We start from the raw sequence: 18725 nt of genomic DNA, 5'->3' as shown, positions 1-18725 counted from the left end.
AAAGTCACCATCTATAGTGGAAATGCACACACCAGAAGAGACAGAGATACCTAGATTTGTACTCACTTAGCACCTACTCTTTGCAGCCTGACTCTCAGCCATTCCTTTAACCCACTTGCATAGTCCCAAGGGGGAGATGGTCCTTTCTCTCTCCCACTCCCTCTGTCCCTTGCCCTTCCCCCTCTCTCTTCCTCCATCTCCTCTTCATCCTCTGTTTCTTTCTATGTGTTATAATGTATTTATGTTTCTGAGTGTTTCACCTATATGTGTGTATATGTGCACCACATGCATGTGTAGTCCTCACAGAGGCCAGGGGGCATCAGATCTTCTAGTACTATAGTTATAGATGGTTATGAGTCATGTGCATGCTAGGTACTGGATCTGGGGCCCTTGGAAAGAACAAGCACTTTAAACCACTGAGCCATTTCTCCAGTCTTGCAGCTCTCTCATCACCTATATTAGAGTTTCCATGGCTTTGATTAAAAAAAACAACAACAACAACAAAAAAAAACATGACCAAAAGCAACTTGAGGAAAAGGTGTGCTTGGCTTATGGGTTATAGTCTACCAGCTTGGGAAGCCGAGACAGGAATCTGGAGGCAGAAACAGAAGCAGTGGCCATGGAGGAATGCTGCTTACTGGCTTGCTCCCTGTGACTTGCTCAGCCTACAAGGGGTGGGTCCGCCTAAAGGGATCCGGGGCCCTCCCACACCAATAAAGTAAAAATGCACCACAGGTTTGCCCACGGGCCAACCTAGTGGGGGCATTTTCTCAATTGAGGTTCACTCTCCCTAAATAACTCTAACTTGTATCAAGTTGGGAAAAAAACCCACTGGCCAGGATAGTCCCCCTTTGATAGACTTGGGCTTCTTAGGGGATTGCCCATGAGCATAGGACGGTTGCAGAACTGAAGTTTGGAGGCCGTGCTAAGGTCCTCTGCTCTTCCTAATCCACGGCAGGTGACAAAGAAAGGGCCTTATAATCACAGCATGAGAAGAACGGGTGAAGGAAGTATGGTGCCAGCCTGGGAATGGAAAGCAGTGGGAATCCCCGAGGGCTGTCTTGGATCCCTTAAGGCCATCTGGTCCCTATTCAGTGCATATCAGATGACCTTTGGATCTGTAACAAAAGGCCAGGCCAGTCTTGGCCTTGACTGTCTACAGAATTCTCTCCTCTTTGATCTCGTGTATCTGTCCTTCTCAACTGAGCGGTAAGCAGGGTGGACAAGACTGGGAAGACCCCTTCCATCCCTAACGCACTGCTGTTCCAAAGCCCTGCCCCACAGAGAAACCCTCTCAGGGCCACCTGTCAGGAAGGGCAGTGTCTGTTCCTCCCACTCCAGCACCAGGCTGTGGAAACTCCTATCCCTGCCCTGTTGCAGGAATCGGGGGCCCTCCCTCCCTACTCAGGGGCCTGGCCTTTAAGAAGGCCGACCCAGAGGAAGAGAGAATCCGGCCCTCTGGTCTCCTGCTGGAAGCTGGTCCCTCTCCACCAGGAAGATGAAGGAGTAAGCAATGGGCTGCTGCTGCTTGTTTAAAGAACGTTGCGGGGGACCCAACTTGACCTCAATTTCCACAACTTTATGGGGAGGGGGAGAGCCCACATCCGGACTGTATTAATATTCTTGCCTTAACTCGGAGCAAAGCCTCTAGGGAGAATATACCAGGCAGGTCGTTGAGGGAGGCCATTAAGCCTCATTGGCCAAAGCAATTCACATCATCTCATAAAAAGCCGTGATGAAGCCATTAGCAGCTGTGCTGGAAAAAAAAAAAAGCCATCCGTGGGCTCCTGGCTGCAGTGTCAGGGGCATCCTCTTAGCAGCAAATGCATTCGCTGTCCCCACCAGGCCCTGCACCCTCAACGGCTGAAAGGCTCTGGGGGAGGCAGCATTGCTTGGCAATCTCCTCACACTGCCTCCCTGTAATAGTCCATGGTTGAGTGTGTCTGTTCAGGGAGAAGCTCTGTAGCAGGTCCCGTTCTGCCTGGAATATTCCTCACGCTATGAGATCAGGCCATTTTACAAGTTAAGACTCCTCAGCACATCCATATGTGGGGCCCCCATGTTCACCTTCTGAGAGGCCCTGCCAACCAAGGTGCACTCAACGAGTACTTGCTGAGCATCTCAGTTGTGTCGTGTTGCTTCTATGGCCTCCTGGCATCCTCCTCCCAACATCCCGGGACTGTGTGGCCACTGTTATCCCAATCTACAAAGGAAGAGACCAAGGCACTTGGAGAATGAAATGACTATCTCAAGACTCACACAAGCAGTAAGTGAGACCTCTGGGATGCCCACCCAGGCAGTTTGACCCAGCATTACTTTCCTAATAGGCAATGTGTAGCTGTAATATGATCAATGCAATAAAGAGAGGCTTTGGCTGCCCTCGAATACAACCAGGCCACCAACTTCCATTTGGGGCTGCCCAGGAATGAACTCACCTCTCCTCTCTTCTCCTCTGCTCTCCTCTCCTCTCCTGTCCTCTGCTCTGCTCTGCTCTCCTCTCCTCTCCTCTCCCTATCTCTTCTCTCCTCTCCTCTCCTCCCCCTCCCTCTCATCCCTGGAAGTGGCTCCTGGTAGACTGGGTATTCTGCCAGTCCTTAGCTTTAGGAAGCAGGGGCATACATCCCTCTGCATTTCTGGGTGCTTCCTGAGATGACCTAATACCTCCACCATGTCAACCTCATTGATCTGAGGAGCCAAACTCCATCAAGTTATGGAATGACTCTCCACTGTGCCTGACACACAGACCCAGGAAAACTGAGAAAGCTCTCAGACAGAAAGGAATCCAGGAAGTGTCCAGTACATGGGAGAAGGCTCCCAAATACTTGCAAAGGTCTGAGAAAGTGATGTAAGTTGGACAGGAGCCTCTGTGATGACAGTCACTGACTTCATTGTCAGCCAGGCCCATTGAGATCATTTTACTTTTCATCAGTAATAGGTAGCTATTGTCCTTCATCTTAATTCCCTAAAGAGGATTAATAATAATAATAATAATAATAATAATAATAATAATAATAATAATAATAAAATAATAATTCCATCTTATAGAAAAAGAAGCTGAGAAGACTGTGAAGCTAACTGACTCATTTAAACATACACAACATAGCAGGAGGGAGAACAGGAACCCAACTTTGTCACATCGGAAGCAGAAGGTACACCTATTTGCTCTACTGAATGGTCAAGCTGGACATGAACCAAACCACAAAATCCTGGTTTCTCAGGCCCTGTCCACCCTCTCCCCAATCCCTGCCATACCGAAACACACACTCCTGTCTCCTCTTGCTAGCAGTCCCTTCCCCCCTCCTTGCTTCCGAGGACAACCCTTTCTACTCCCACCAACGACATCAGCCGCAATGACAACAGCCCTCCTGCACTTGGAGGCCTTGGCTCTTCCCAGAGCCAAGGACACGAGGTTCCCAGAAGCTACAAATGGGTAGATTTAATTGATGAATTGACTGGGATTGTCCAGCCACCTGTCAGGGCTGATGCAACAACAGATTTATAGCAAAAGACGAGGAGCCTCATATTTCTCCCACTCCAGGATGCGAGCTGCTGTCTTCCGAGTATGGGGGAGCTGGGGAGGATTAGACACACCATTCATTTCTGCTTACGGTTCTGACAGTGCATTGCTATCATGAAACATCACCCTCAGGTGTAAAACAATAGCATTTTGCACTTAGGTTGGGTTCATATTTTACTATCACAAGGCACCTGTCATCTCAAAATGCAGAAGCCTTAAATAAACATTAATTCTGTCTTGTCCTATCTGCCAAGGGAAAGGCATGAACAAACCCATAGGAGGGAAACTGAGGCACTACCCACCACGTATCTGGATTCTGTGCCACTCACTCCCAGAGTAGAAATCTGGGCAGGAGGTCAGCTGGCAAATAGAGGTGGAAGCAATGGTACAGAGGGGAGCATTGGGTACTCAGGGTCCCGCTCTGACCCCACAGAGTCTACTGTGGCCTCTCAGGGACTTCATCTCCTGCTCCAACTCCTGTTGAGATCTACAGAGCAGTGATGTTACAACCGGGCAAGGAGATGAGGCCCCACAGAGCCTTGGATAGAGCCTGAGAGAACCGTGTGTCTTCTGGAGGCTCGCGTCACCTGCTGTGTGACCTCAGGTAAGTGGCTTAGCCTTTCTGGGCCTCCTTGTGCCCATCTCCAAAAGAAGTAGGATGAGGTGTCTTACCTTCCTCGTGGGGCTGCTAGCAGGGGAAATGGAGGGGGAAGCCTCAACTCCTTTAACAAGAGTGGAGGAGCAGGAAGTCCCAACTCTCCTGGAGGCCCCAGGTGCCCTCCACTTTGCTCTTTGCTGGCTCTTTATCCTGCTTTGCCCCTTCCCAGGGCCTCCTTGAGTTGGGTCTTTCATCACTCCAGGAAATATGCACAAAGCACCAGCTGAGTGTGCCAGAGTATTCCAGGGAAGGCAGAGGCATCAAAAGGCAAAAGAGAAGGATGCTGCCTTTCAAATCTCCCAAATGGAGAGCCGGAGATGGGCTAAGCCTTGGCACAGAGCTGAGTGTGGGAATGAACTATGCTAAGTACATCTCTCAGATAAAAGCCAGGATGGACAGGGCCAGTTACTCCACAGGCTGGCCTTCACAGAGCTGCAAAGTAGACGGGAGTAGGAGGCTGGCCCAGGAGGCATCCCCGATAAGCTCAATATGACAGCAGTAAAGACTGGCATGAGATGAGATGGGTGTGTCTGGGGGAAATCTCCAAGCTGGAGTATTGGGGAGATGAGGCAGAACCAGATGAAGTGGCCTGCAACCTGCAGTCAATGGTGGAAACTGTAGGGTGCAGGTGGCATCTACAAACTGAAAAAGACACCAAGCAGGATGTCCAAGTGCCTTCTGACAGTGGTGGCTGCTCTTATTCAAGTAGATCCCAGGCACAGTTTTCAGGGATGGACATCTCTCTGGGGACTCACTGGCATGGCTGATGGGACAGAGTCCCAGAAAGGAGACCAACATTTCCCAAGTGAAGGCTGGGCTGCGCACGGGGCACAGTTGCTTCCCTTTTTTATTTAATATGTGCACAGACATGAAAAGTGAGAGTCCTGATGGTGAAAAAGAGTTTAGGGGAGTCGTAACTGCTGTGAAATCATACAGGTAGGAAGAGAAGGTAGCAGCAAGGCACAGTGATGTGCACAGGGACTCCCAACTTCTCAGGGGTGGGGTGGGGGAGGGGAACGGCTTGAGTCAGCAACTGAAGAGCAGGCTGGACATCAAGAGCCAGTGTCTCAGCAGAGAGGGAACGAGATAAGAAGAGACAGGGCTATTCGATAGGAAGGTAAGTGGGTGGGTGGGTAGGTAGGTAGGTAGCTGGGTAGGTGGATAGGTCAGAAATAAGTAAGGAAACAGAAGAGGAGAAGTCAGAAAGAAGGGACAGAGGGAGGAGAGAAGGAAGAGAGAGAAGGAGGGAGGGAGGGAGGGAGGGAGGGAGGGAGGGAGGGAGGAGGTCCAGCTGAGAGGTGAGGGCATGGGCTTCTTAGCTGAGCTCTCCCATCACAGTACTGAGTTCCTAGACTGGGACCCTTATGGCATTTCTCCTTCACCTTCCTCTCCAAACTAACCCCAGTTGGGAAGAAGATCCCATGACAGCAGACCACAGCTTTCCCCTTAAATCTCTGTCATTCCCTCCAGCTCTTTCTTCCCTCTGCAGACAGAACCAAGCAAATTTACAGAGAGCAAGGGAAGGCAGGGGGAATCCTTCATAAATAAAGAGAGAGACATTCAGATCAACAGCAAAGCTGCTTCTGGTCAAAGAGGGAAATGGAATTTTAATAGAAAATGGAAGTTATGGGCCTGGCTGTCATGTGACAGACGTCCAGACTTAAGCCCATTTAATCTTCTCTACCCGTGTAGCATTGGGCACCACCCGGACGCTGTTTCATAAAACAGGCTCCAAATCGCTAGGAGATTAGAAGTATAGAAATAGCACGGCAATATTTTTAAACCCGAAGTCACCCCCCGGGCATCTGGCTGCCCCCAGGGTCACAGCTAGAACCTGCATATCCACCCTGTCTACCAGCTAGCTCACCCTTGGCTTGTCTGGGCATCACATGGGGGATTAGTTTGGCCAAGGAAATCTGACACGGGCGCCGCCTGTAGCGACACCAGTGGACTCCCGTCCACTTGCCTGGAGTTGGGGTGGGGAGGGTGTCTGGCCGCAGTCTACGGCACTCCCGGCATTCCTCTGGGGTGTGCACTGAATCACCCCATGTCATCACCAGCAATCATCAGAAGTGACAACCAGAGGGGACTGAAGTATTAACACCTCGCCGCCTCCACGGGGACAATGAGTCATTTAGTTCCCTTCCTTGGCAATGTTTACTCCTTTCATTCACCAGACTTTGAATGGAGGACTGTCCATCAGTGCTGGGCACCTGAGGCAGCCACTCGGAGTTCTAAAGAGTACTTGCTGCTCAGGCCCAGCATGCGTGGGTAGAGGGGGGTGACAGGTCTTCAGGGATACAAAGGCCAGAAGAGAGACAGGACCAAGGGGGGAGGTGGATCCTCTTACTATGCCGGGCTGTTAACTCCTGAGAACAGTGACCATCCCGGTGACCACTTCGTCTCCTGGGCACCGTGGGAAAGAGCCATAGATCCGGTGCCACACTCCCTGGCCTCAGATCCCTTCTTTATCCATTACAAGCAATGTGTGTAACCCCAAGCAAGCAGCTTTGCCTTTCTGTGCTGTGCAGTTTCTATGAAACTGAGGTGACAGTATCTACCTCATGGACAGTTTCAGGTGACTGTAAGTGTCTGGCACCACTCAAGTATGGGAGTGGGGGCTGTTATGAGTATTATTGTCACAGCAGACAAGCAGGAAGTACCTGTGAGGTAAACAACTCCTTGTGCCTATCTACCGAGCACCTAGGATGAGGATGAGGATAAGAATAACTTCAAACAGTGGTGTACAAACATGAATATGCATAAGAATCACCTGGGAGCTTGTTAAAGCTGCAGAGACTTAGACAACAGGCACCCCGTGCCTGTCATAAGGCCGGAAATGCTATTTTAGATGTTAGTATCCTCTGTCCGCAATCAGAGTAGCAAGCCGTGGGGAAAGCAGATGTCCCATGCTGGACTTGTGTTTCATATACCAGCAACATACTTCTTGCAGGGCTGCTGACAAGCCGTCCCACCATGTGTAGTAACCGAATTTGGCACTGGAGTTTATAAAGGAAGTGTTGCGTGATCGCATTGCAATAGTAATCCCACTGCTGTCCACTTCCCCTGACGTTCCGCGCCCCCCCCCCCCGCCCCATCTGTAAACAGCCTCCCATAGTCCCTTAGGCAGGAGGGCTGGAGAGGTTTTAGAGATTATTGTGCAAGGGTGATTACATCTATGCATTTGCACACAAAGGTTTACAGGTGAGACCGACAGATTATGTAGCTCGAGTCTGATTGTTCTCACACCCCAGCTGGGGAAACTGGGCCCAGCTGGGGAGGAATCAGAGGATCTCTGTTCAACCACCAGTACATGCCAAACCCCAGAGGACCAGCTAGACACCAGAAAACCCTTCTGTGGTTCATTTACACTGTGGAGATTAGTGTAAGGCTAGGCTCTGGGGAGGGGTGGGTGAGTCTCCCAGACGGCACCGGAGTGCTTCCCAGGTAACCCGACTTTGTGTTGTCCTTGGGCAAGATGAAGCCACAGGGACTAAGTCTCCTGCCTCCTGCCCTTGGTTTTCCTCATATCTGGGCACACCTGATGTCTGATCTGCTTTCTGGTGCTGCGATGAGACACCATGGCCAAAAGCAACTTGGTGAGGAAAGGGTTTGCTTGGCTTACACATCCATCATCAAGGGACGTCAGGGCAGAACATTAAGGCAAGAACCTGGAGACAGGAACAGAAGCAGAAAGCACAGAGGAATGCTGTTTGCTGGCTTGCTCCCCTTGGCTTGCTCAACTTGTTTTTTGTTTTGTTTTGTTTTTCATCCAACTCACTATGTCCTTCCCAGAATGGCACTGCTCACAGTGACCTGGGTCCTCCCATATCAGTCATTAATTTTTAAAAATGCCCTACATGCCAATCTAATGGAGGCATTTTCGACTGTGAGTCCTTCCTCCCAGATAATTCTAGCTTATGTCAAGTTGACCAAAACAAAACAAAACAAAACAATAGCAACAACCACAAAACTAGCCAGGGCACCTGGGTTGCCATATTCCTCATACTACTGTGGCCATTGATTTTTTTTTTTTCTTTTTTCTGTTTTTGGCATCTCGTTAGTGTCAGGCAACCACAAATGAAGAACTATTTTCTTGCTACGTTACTCATTTCGTTCTTATGCCAAGTCTTCAATGCAGCCATTGCTCAAAATTCCATTTTTTAAAATTTAAAACACACACACACACACACACACACACACACACACACACACACACACATTTTGGAGAGTTCAACAGCAAGCTCAAGAGATGCTGCCTTAGGGAAAAAGTTGTTCTGGAAGTTGGGGGAAAAGGAAGTGCAGCCTCGGGGAGTGACAGTCCTGACAAGAAGTCTAAGGGCCCTAAGAGTGGTGGCAATGCCATAAAGACCAGACACATTCTATGTGGGGGGGAAAAAACTTGCAAAATCATGGAAGCCACGGAAAAGTTAAAGTCTAGGAAGAGATTCAGTGAAGTGGCCTCAGATTAGTGTGAAGATAAAGCCAGGCAAGGGGATGACTCGGGTTGGGTGACCTGAAGTGGCATTTGTCTTGCCTATAGGTAGATGGGTAAGACTGTGCTTATGGACCCACCAGTTGAGACAAAATGTGGATATCATATTATTATGGTTGAAGGGAGAAAATAAAGTCACATGAAAGACTTGGAGGCGGGGAAGGCCACTTTATGGATAAGTAGATCAGTTCTTTCCTCATATTGCCCACTTTCTCATGCATAGCCATGTTTCAAACCTCAGGTCCACCTTTGCGTCCCACAGCCACACTAATCTAGACTATATTCAGACTGTCTCCAAGGGTGTGCACACGACAGAGGAGTGTCTGATATCGGGGCGCGATCTGGAATAGGGCAGTTCTGCATGACTCAGGGTCATCTCGGGTATTGGGTGTTTCATTTCTGTCTCAACCTAATGCCAGCGACTCCCTGCTCCAGCCACTGAGATGACCGCCCTTTCAGAGCTCATTGAGAATGGCTGTTCAGGCCCTTCCTCATTCCCACCAGAGACAGGGTGGGTTTGGTTGTGATTTTTTTATTTTTATTTTAGTATTCTTAACACGAACATTGCTCCCCTACCCATCAAGCAGAGAGCTCTGAGATCCAATGAGGATGCCGCCATCCTTCAGCCTCCAAGGCCCCTGCACCATCGGCTCCAGGAGGAGCTATGAGTAACAGCTGACAGCTGGACAGCCTCTTTAATCTTCCAGCCCTTTCTAGACAAGGCCTGTCAGAGGAGGGCCCCTTATGGCCAGAAAGTTCTTCCTAGGGAGTCAGTTCAGACAGCACAGTTGTCCCCCAGAGAATCCCAGATTTAGATTGTTAGCACTTGAGGAACTTAAGGGGTGATTTTCCCCCTAATCTCTTCTGTTCACAAAGCCTAGGGAAGTGGAGTCACTTGCCCCAAGGACACAGCTAGCTAGTGCCTGGACTGGGGGCCAACGCTGGCTCCAGTGTTCTTTCTGCTCAGCCCCCCTGGCAACCCAGGTACACTGGAGCATCATGAAGCAGTATGGTGTCACCTGATGAAGCATCAGAGGGACTACAGGAGCAATCTCAGATGGGAAAGACGTCCACTTGTAAGTGGCTGATGGGTGACAAGAGGAAGAGGCCTTCGTCTTGATCTATGGTCCAAAGCTGGAGCCAAGATGAGAGTAGAACGCACAAGATCATGGCAGGGCTGGTCTGGGTGTAAGGATATGCTCAAAAATATGCAGAGCCACAGGACCAGGAAACAACTGCCTTAAAGAAAATGTTCCCTGCTCCTGGGCATAGAAGAGAAGAGGAGGGGAAGCTGGTAGGGTAGCATCAGAGGGACTGAACCTGGATGGAAGTCACATTCCATGTCCCTCAAGGCACCTTCCAACTTTGGGAGACCACTAGTCATGACACCTGGATTATTTTCCTATTTCCATAGCTGCCCCCCAACTTCCACACATACATCCTGCCCCCGACTCCAGGCAGGCCACTAGACCAGGGTATCCATGACCCTTGACTCAGCAGGATTCCTAGGGATTGCAGAGAGTACTTCAGTCTTCAATGAGATGACTACAATGGGACTCTCAAAAAAGACTATGGATTCTCTACAGTGACAGTCACTTCTGGGGGGCGCTTTAGATAAGAGAGAGGTCAGGGGAGCTGGAGTGGGCTTCTTTCCAAACCACATGCAAGGGGACAGGGGGACTTCAGGAAGATGGGTTTTGCAGGCCTGGCAGTTACTTACTACCTGTCTCAACAATGACAGAAAACAAAACTAGGAAAATTATCCATGAGTGAGGGAGTGGGGGCATGAAAGGAGACAGGCACAAACAGCTGTGAGGCTTTCTTCATTATCTATGATAAAAATGATAGTAATTATACCTTAAATTTTAGCATAACATTTACAGGGCAGAAACTGTTTTGCTGTGGATTTTTTTTTTCAAATGTGTATGTCCTATACGTTGCTTCCTCTCATGTACAAAGCACTGCCACACAGTATTTTATTTTCTGCCCCTTATCCCTGTGTGCATGCAGCAATACCTGCCCTGTGGGAGAACTGGGACACCGATCACTCTACCCATCTTACAGATTATAGACTAGAAGCTTCTCAATTTGCCTGTGATAAGACGAATCAAAGCCTTGTTTTCTGGGTCCACAGAGAGTGTTCTCTCCAACCACGCATGTGTATATGAGTACACACACACACACACACACACACACACACACACACACATCTTTAGAAAATCCAGCTTAATGAATATGCAGCTAGCATCTGAATAACTGTTCTTAATGAAGACGGTGACCTTGGAAACTGTCGGAGCAAGCTTCATGTAGAGCAAGGGCACGGGGACGGACGCCGAACAGATGAGGAGAGTAGCAGCTGGAGTGGCCCGGGTGGTACCTAAGGCTAATGCTGCTCATGCCACAGCAGCCCCAGACAAACATCTGTCCAGTGAGGCACACGGGTTGATGTGCCCACAGCAGCCCCTCCTCCCATTTACAGAGCCTATAAGCTACAACCCACTATGGGCATCCCTTGACCTCTGTGCCACGTGCTTTTTTTTTTCTCTATGGCTCAATCACTCACAGAGAAAGGAGTGACCAGCATTCCAAAAGTGGAGTATTCTCTCCACACGGGACTACCTGGATGGCAGAGAGGCTCACCCAGCGGGGAAAGACACATCCAGAGACACTTGGAAGGCTCACCCCACGAGGAGCGCTGGCTTACACTCTGTGTTGAATTAAATCCATCTCACTTGCTTTTGCTACACCAAGCATGGTAAAGACACACTGAGCGGGCGGCCCCAGCCTTCACTGCAGACAACAAACGAGCCCTGGCTCTCCGCAAACGCTAGACTTCAACCACCCCCTCTCCATTTCCACCGCTGCCACCAGCCATGATGAGTGGGGGGGGAAAGGGTGGTGCTGGAGTCCCCAAGGACACTCAGGTGTCCACATGGCCACAGCTTTCTCAGTTGAGCTGAGGCAGAGATGCAAAGGCTACCCTGTGAGGTAATAAACGGAAGAAAGGAACTTGTGTCCTCTGTCTTGGCCATCATTTGATCTTTCTTACTGTCATAAGGATTAAGACTGTCGACCTTGCTGGAAATGTGACTGACTAATACAACTGCTCGGGAGAGGCAGGATTTCCAAATCTATTTTGGGGTCAAGGTAGGAGGATGAACGTGTGTGGGGGGTGGGGTGGGGTGGGAATAGGGAGCAGTGTAGGAAGCAGAGGGGCCTAATGTGTATTGAGCACCAGCTCAGTTCTGGCTACGGTATGTACTTTATCTTCCTTAGTCTCCCTTTTCAGATAGAGGAAGGGAGGCTCAGAAACCCCCACACCCGAGTCTCATGCCTGCTGAGTGCAGAGCTAGGATATGCACAAAGGGCTTAATTTGGCTCCAAATTTCCACCATAGAAGGACAGATCAGTCTTACCCCAACATCACACACCACACACACACACACACACACACACACACACACACACTCCAATATACGAACCAGATGAAAGCACTAGTTGAAAGCATTGGATAGGCAGGGGCAAAGCTCAGTCTGTCCTTCTAATCCTACTCCCCTGAGACCCCACTTGACCCCCCCCCCTGGAGCTCCTCATAGTACCTTTTGGAAGATGCCCTCTCTGGGCTCAAGTGGACCAGGACCCTTCTGGTCTCCAGAAGCCTCGGAGGCAGGTAAGATTTGCTCAGGAGCCCAGAAGAACAGTCAAAGCTACCCCTAGGCCACGCTCCCATCACAGATGTCCCAGCTGGCTTCCCAAGCGTAATCACACAGCTCTCTTACGTGCCTGCCCTTTAAGTATTACTCAAACTCTACACAGCCTTGCCTGCCTTCCCACTGCCCCCAGCTGAACCATCTTCAGGCCCAAACCGCCTTAATCACAGTGAAAGAAGAAACCCCAGAGGCCATCACCTTTCCCAAAGATGGAGAATTAGAGAGCATCTTGCCGCACCTATTAGCTCAACCCTGTCCACCAACGGTTCTTCCACAACTCAAAGCACCCAGGTCCCTCCATTCAAATGTCCCATTCCCAGATGGCTAGTACTGGCCCTAGGTAGGTCCCTGGAATTTTGAGGCACAGAGCAACAGCTTATACCCCCATATTTGCTCTGCCTCAGGTTGTCTCTGCCCATTGTCGCCCAATGCCACTATCTATCTTGGGTGCAGAAGGTGAGAGATGTGGGGCTACTCTGGCAGCCCTAGGTGTGTGTAGGCCTAAAACTTGGGGACTGTGTGAACATTACCAGGCCTCTCTCTCCCACCTGTCCGTTCCCGGTCCATACAGGAAGAAGCTATTGCTTAGGCCCACTGAAGCTGGGATTAAGATGCTCCTCACAGGGCTAGGCTCTTGGGCTGGCTAGGTGAGCATGCAAATCTGCATGCAAATCATATGCAAATCTGGAGCCTGCTCTTGGGTTCCTGGCCTCCTGCCATCTCTGCTGCCGTTCACCCTATTCTGGTACCCTGGTTTCAATCAATGTACTAGGTTAGGGGCTAGGAAAGCACTTCAGAAATCTAGGGGATCCTCCTTTGTAACTACTTTAAATTCCCCCCCCCCCCAAGAAACATCTCCTCCAAGGAGATAGGGGAGCAGAGAGCCTCCAGCCTAAGGCCTGAACACCCTGATAGAGCTCTCTGAACAAATAAAGTCATATTTCACTAGCCAAGGCAGGGAACCAAACAAATCACAAGGACGGACTCCCTAAAGATACGGAGGAGCTCAGGGCTCAACGGTACACACCCCCTGCCAAAGGCTCCACGCCTGTGATGTGCCTACCCTCACCCTGTGTTTGGGGAGCCCTAGCTTATCTGTTTCTTGAGCAAACAAACCGTCACCAGGCCAAATCTGACTGTTTGTGTGCCCACCTCCGCCCTCTCTAAAAGAAAAACAGCCCCTCTGGCCAGTGCCCAGTGTCTGCTCAGCTTCAGCACTGCCTTTGGGTCAACTGCTTACCAGCTTTTTGTGTTTGTTTCTAATTGAGTTCCCTGTTCTGCGGCAGACATATATTAAGGCAGCTGGCGTTGATGCCCAGGAAAATGAGGCATCAGGAAGGCTTGCCGGGCATCATGGCAATCGCCTTCTCCTTCGTGTTATTCTAGCAGCCAGCCCCCTCTGCCTACCCTCTCCCAGATGTTCACTGGTCCTTCGCCTACCTCCCCTAAGTTATACTTGCCACTTCGAGATTTTAAAAAACATGCCCCCAGCAACCCTCCCCCCCCCCCTTTTAATTAGACACTGAACAGAATGCTAGAGATTTTCTTAATGGCCTGACAAAGGCTTTTAATTTGGTCTTCTCCAGAGAGAGGAACCCTGAGTCCTCATCCGAGAGGTTGGGGTGGGAAATGAAAAAAAAAAAAAAATCAATGCAACCCATTATTTTGGCTTTTAGAAAACAGGAATTTTAGTGGCGAGGAAGCTTGTTCTTTTACACAGTAAAAATGCAAATTCGGGCAACACAGATGCTGGCACGCTGGATGTAACAACAGAGAGAGGCTCGCTGGGGTTCATCTGGCTGCTCAGACCTGGATTTGTTTTGGCAATAATAAGGCAGTTATTGGAGACTCGATAACCGATTATTAAAACACCTTCCCGATTTAGTTCTGGGGAAACGGGCTGAGCTCAGGCTTCAGAAAAAAAAAAAAAGGTATTTTGAGAAGAGTGGAAATAACAGAAGCTTAAAACACATTCAATAACTGCTTAATTCCATCCAGAGGATGCTCCATCTCCTCCTGTTTTCTTCTCTCTGCCGCCTCCCGCTCCTCACAGATGGACGTACAAATTATTGCAAGAGGATATTGTTTTCTGTAACAGGCTGGAACATTCGCATTTACATTTTCCTTGGTGCCGCGGGGGTGACTGGCAACGGGAGAGAAATAAACCACGCCCCATCTTTCTTGCTGTCCCTACATTACATCTTCCCCCAGCCGCCTCCACCACCCACCTACCATGCCACCCCAAGCAGAACAGGCCCCTGGGGATCAGCCTGGCACCTAAGACCCAATTAAGGCACCAAGGAAAAGATAGGCCTGTCTGGCAAGGCTGCCTGGCGCCCAACACAGATGCTGGTGCTTTGAATGGCAGGGGAGCCAGGAATCCGCAGGCCCAAAGGCCACCCAGGGCTGCCATACCTGGTAACTCCTGTCTACCCACAAAGACAAACTTCCTGCTGGAGTAGGAAAGGGTTCTGCCCCTCCAGCTGTTGCCCTGTGGCCTTCTGGGCCTTTCTCCACCCCCACCCCCATCTGTTCCTTCCCTATCAAATAACTGGGGCTTCGTTTGTTAATGCAGAGCCCCTGGGTTGGGGAGGCGGGGTGTCCTGCAGGTATTGGTGAAGGGGTCTCCGTTGCTGAGAAATGGGCTGTTCCCAGGGGCAAGGTTGGGGACAAAGCAGCCGAGTGTGGTCACAGCTCTGGTCTGTGTTTCTTGCCTGACAAAATGGAAAAGAGATGGGGGTTGGAGTGAGAGCTACGGAGAGAGAAAGCCGCTCCTCACCTTATGTATATTTAATATTAACGTAATTAAAGCTGTGAGCCAAACCAGCCTGCTGGGGTGGAAAGAAGCAGGAAGAGGCCCAAGAAAGAAAACTGGGGTGTGTGTGGTGGGGGCAGGAGGCAAGCTTGTTGCTCTAAGGTGGGATGAAAGGGTCAGTTCAGGGGGCAAGGAGTTAAGCAAGCTAGATCAGCCTTGGCGTGTTACCCAGTGGCCCCCACTCTTGGGCCTGAGAAAGTCTATTACTTTGCTCACCATCTGGGGCCACCACCCATTGCTCAGCACCCGGATCTTCCAGGCAAAATCCCAGTGGACTAGGCCATCAGATTGGCTCTGACCCGGCCATATTCACAAATAAGGCTTAGCCTGCCGTCCCCCGCCCCGCCCCCAACCTACTGGGTATTGCTTTGGGCTCGGCAAGTTGCAAACTCTAGACACCCCCTGGTTTCAGTAGAGGACTTGACCCCCGTCCCCGGGCTCTTGATTCCTCTTCTCCATTGCCTAGGGGGCAAGAATTATTGTTGGAGCAGGCCAACCGAGGCAGAACGGGCAGAAGGAAAAGCTGCCCTCCGGGCGCGAAGGAGAAAAGTTAGAGGGTTGAGCAGGTAAAACCAAGGAAGAGCGTCTGTGCTCTACAGCGCAAGGGCGCGGAGTTCGGCCGCCTCCTCTCTCTCCCGCCATCTGCGCGCCCGGGGGCACGTCCTCTGCTACAGCCTGGAACCTCAACTGCCCGCGCTGCCCAGGTCCCAGTTTGGTGTCCAGGTTGGTAACGATCGGAAATGCCTGCCTCTCGCCAACCCCTCAGTCCCGGCTACCTCTCAGATCAGGTGCGCTGCGCCCCAGGAGCAAGTCTGGACATGCTGGACACCTGGACCCACCCCTAGCAACCTTTTCTCTCTAGGGAAAGGGACACGCCCCCCCGTCTGAACACTTGTCCCCTGGTCCAGCAAGCCAAGCGCCGGAGTGGAGACTCCCTCGCACCTTGGGGCGCGCTGCCTAAGGTGACCAGGAAGACGCAGAGAAGCCTGAGCTAACGCCTGGGGTACCGGGGTGGGACATAGGTGAGGGTGATTCTTGGGTCTGAAGAACAAACTTGATGTCCGAGGGAACCCCTACCTCTCGGGACCCTCAGCTCTCCCAGCCCTGCACCCAGTCAGGCGCAGATAAGCGCCATGCGGTGCGCCGGCATTTGCGCCAGGGCGGGGGTCGAGGGCGGTCAAGGGGCGCACGAAGCTACGGCAGGAGTAAGCCTCACTAGGTCCGAGGACCCGATTACCGAGGGCTCCCGGACGAAGTCTCGGTCCGAGGACCACCTGGCTCGCAGGGCACCCCGGGGTCCCAGTTCCAGCAAGCCCGGGGAGCTGGCAAGGGGCTGGGGGAGGGGTCCAGGGCAGAACTGAGGCCGGCCTGGGATGGGAAAACCAGGGGTTCCTTGGCCACCGCCCCCCACGGGCGCGCCCCTAAACGGCAGGCGCAGGGGGGCTGGCAAACGGTCCCAGGCTGACTCTCACCCGACCCTTCTCGCGAAGCTGCCCCACCCCTCGCGCCCACCCAGCGCCATGCACCGAGTGGGTCCAGCGCCCGGGCACCTGGAGCCCACCGGGCACCGCACCTCGCCTCCAACCGCGCGCATCCTGGCCCCGCCGCCTCCACCGCCCTGCCGCGGCAGCACGGGTCTCACCTTTGTGTAAAGAGTCCAGGAGCAGGAGGAAAGTTACCAGCCACATGCCATAAAGAGGCCCTTTTCTCCGGGGAGGTGGTCCTGTGGCCGGCCGTGCGGCAGCGCCTCTCCCCCGCTCAGCGCGCTCCCAGCCGCCCGCACTCGGCGCCCCGCTCTCTCAGCTCCTCAGCCCAGCGCACGGCGGCGGCTCCTCCCTCCTCGGCTCCCCGGTTCCTGTCATCCGCGGGGCTGGGCTAGGCGGCCGCTCTCCCCGCCCCCCCCCCCCGCGACACCCCGGTTGGTGAGCGCCACTCCAGCCCAAGCCTGGGGGGGGGGTGTCCCTTAGCTCCACAAGCTCAGGAACAGAGGTGGGGACCTTGACCAGACAGTCTCAATCTTGCTCCTCTGGCCAAGAGAGGCGAGGGGTCCCTGTCACCAACGGGCTTTGAGCCTATGGTCGTACAGAGGCGTATGTCACACATGTGCCAAGAGTCCGCCATGCACGGGACAAGGACGCTGGGTTTTTCCCGGCCTGCCGGCCCGGGTCATCCAAAACCATTGCTTGCTATTTCTTTTGGACTCAGTTTCCCTCCACGAAAGGGAGAGCATGGGTGCTCTGGGCAACATCTGGACTAAGATCTTTAAAAGACATTTGGTGCTCTCCACCCCAAAGCTCAAACCTACGTGCTGCCCCAAATCCTTAGTCACTTCTGCAAGTCAACCTCCTAGGGAAGCCTCCTCAGTCCACTGCATCCGTACGTAGCATTGTCCAGATTTGCACTAATACCTGACCCATTGTGAGCTTTTAAGCGGTCATTTACAAAGGCGTAGCAATGCCTGTTCTATGGATGCTTTATCATCCCACCCCACCCTATCCCATCACCACAGCTTCCTCACCTTGCAGAAACTGGTCAATAGTACCCCAAATGGAAGCTGAGCCCTGCTGAGCTCTGAGGAGGGTGCCATGGCATAGCTGACTCTAATGTAGAAGGTTGACTTGCAGAAAGTGGATTTTTTTTTCCCCCTGAATTCTCAAAGAAGAGGCCTCACAGGTTCCAGGGAAGAGGTCCAAGTAGCCCGAAGGGTATACTAAGCACCAGCATCGGAACTCTCCGGGGTCAGGTAGGTGGCCTTGAGAACCTGTGGCCACCTTGATTCCCCTAGCTCCACCTGTGTGTGCTTTTGACCTGGCTTTCTGAGAGGCATAGTAGGAAGGTGTGGGAGGAGTTGGGGGTGGGGTGGTGGTGGTGCTGCTGTTTCATCTAACAGAAAGAGATTTTATTTCCCCAGATGTCTCGCCCAAGTTCAGGCAAAGAACCAGGTTTTCTCATTCCTAGGTTTTGCCAAAATATGTCTAACGTTTTAAACTAAAATTTGAAAGCCGTGCATTTATTTCTTTTTTAAACATGGTAAGATACAAAAAGTGTGACGTTGCCATTTTAGTCATTTTTTAAATTTGTGCGTGTGTTGTATGTACATGTTCGTGTGGATGCAGGTGTATGTGTACAAACGTGTGTATGGAGACCACTGGTCTGTGCACCCATGTGTGCATGAAGACTGCTGGCCGATGCACCCTCATGTACATGGAGGCCACCGGTCCATGCCAGGTGATTTCCCCCAAAGATCTCTCTTCACCTTATTTTTTTGAGACAGGGTCTTTTATTAAACCTTGAAATCCATACTCAGGGTGCCATGCTCACAGAGCAAGCACTTTACAAACTGAGCTATCGCTCCAGCCCCCATTGTAGCCATCTGTTAAGGTTACTACAAAGGAGAGCCCCAACGTTGTCCAACCATTGCCACTTCCCATGCCCAGATCTTTTCCATCAAACCAAGCAGAAGCTCTTCACCCATTAAACAACCACTCCCCAGCCTCTGGAACCATCGTTTGTCCTCTGTGTGCTTGGCT

At 51.5% G+C, this 18725-nt stretch overlaps 1 protein-coding gene across 1 annotated transcript in view; it reads right to left on the bottom strand.

Annotated features, from left to right (window-relative positions):
* Positions 1–17041, bottom strand: part of DSCAML1 (DS cell adhesion molecule like 1) — a 314580-nt gene extending 297539 nt beyond the window's left edge. Inside the window, exon 1 of the mRNA XM_084782627.1 lies at positions 16838–17041. Within this exon, the coding sequence (XP_084638753.1) occupies positions 16838–16883 (46 nt within the window). The 5' untranslated portion in view covers positions 16884–17041. The remainder of the gene's footprint in view (positions 1–16837) is intronic.
* Positions 17042–18725: the final 1684 nt, after the last annotated feature.

Source organism: Acomys minous (assembly GCF_964271855.1).
Source record: "Acomys minous genome assembly, chromosome: 5".
Taxonomy (NCBI): domain Eukaryota; kingdom Metazoa; phylum Chordata; class Mammalia; order Rodentia; family Muridae; genus Acomys; species Acomys minous.
The sequence above is the reverse complement of the archived record's forward strand: the minus strand, read 5'-3'. Positions and strand labels throughout refer to the sequence as shown.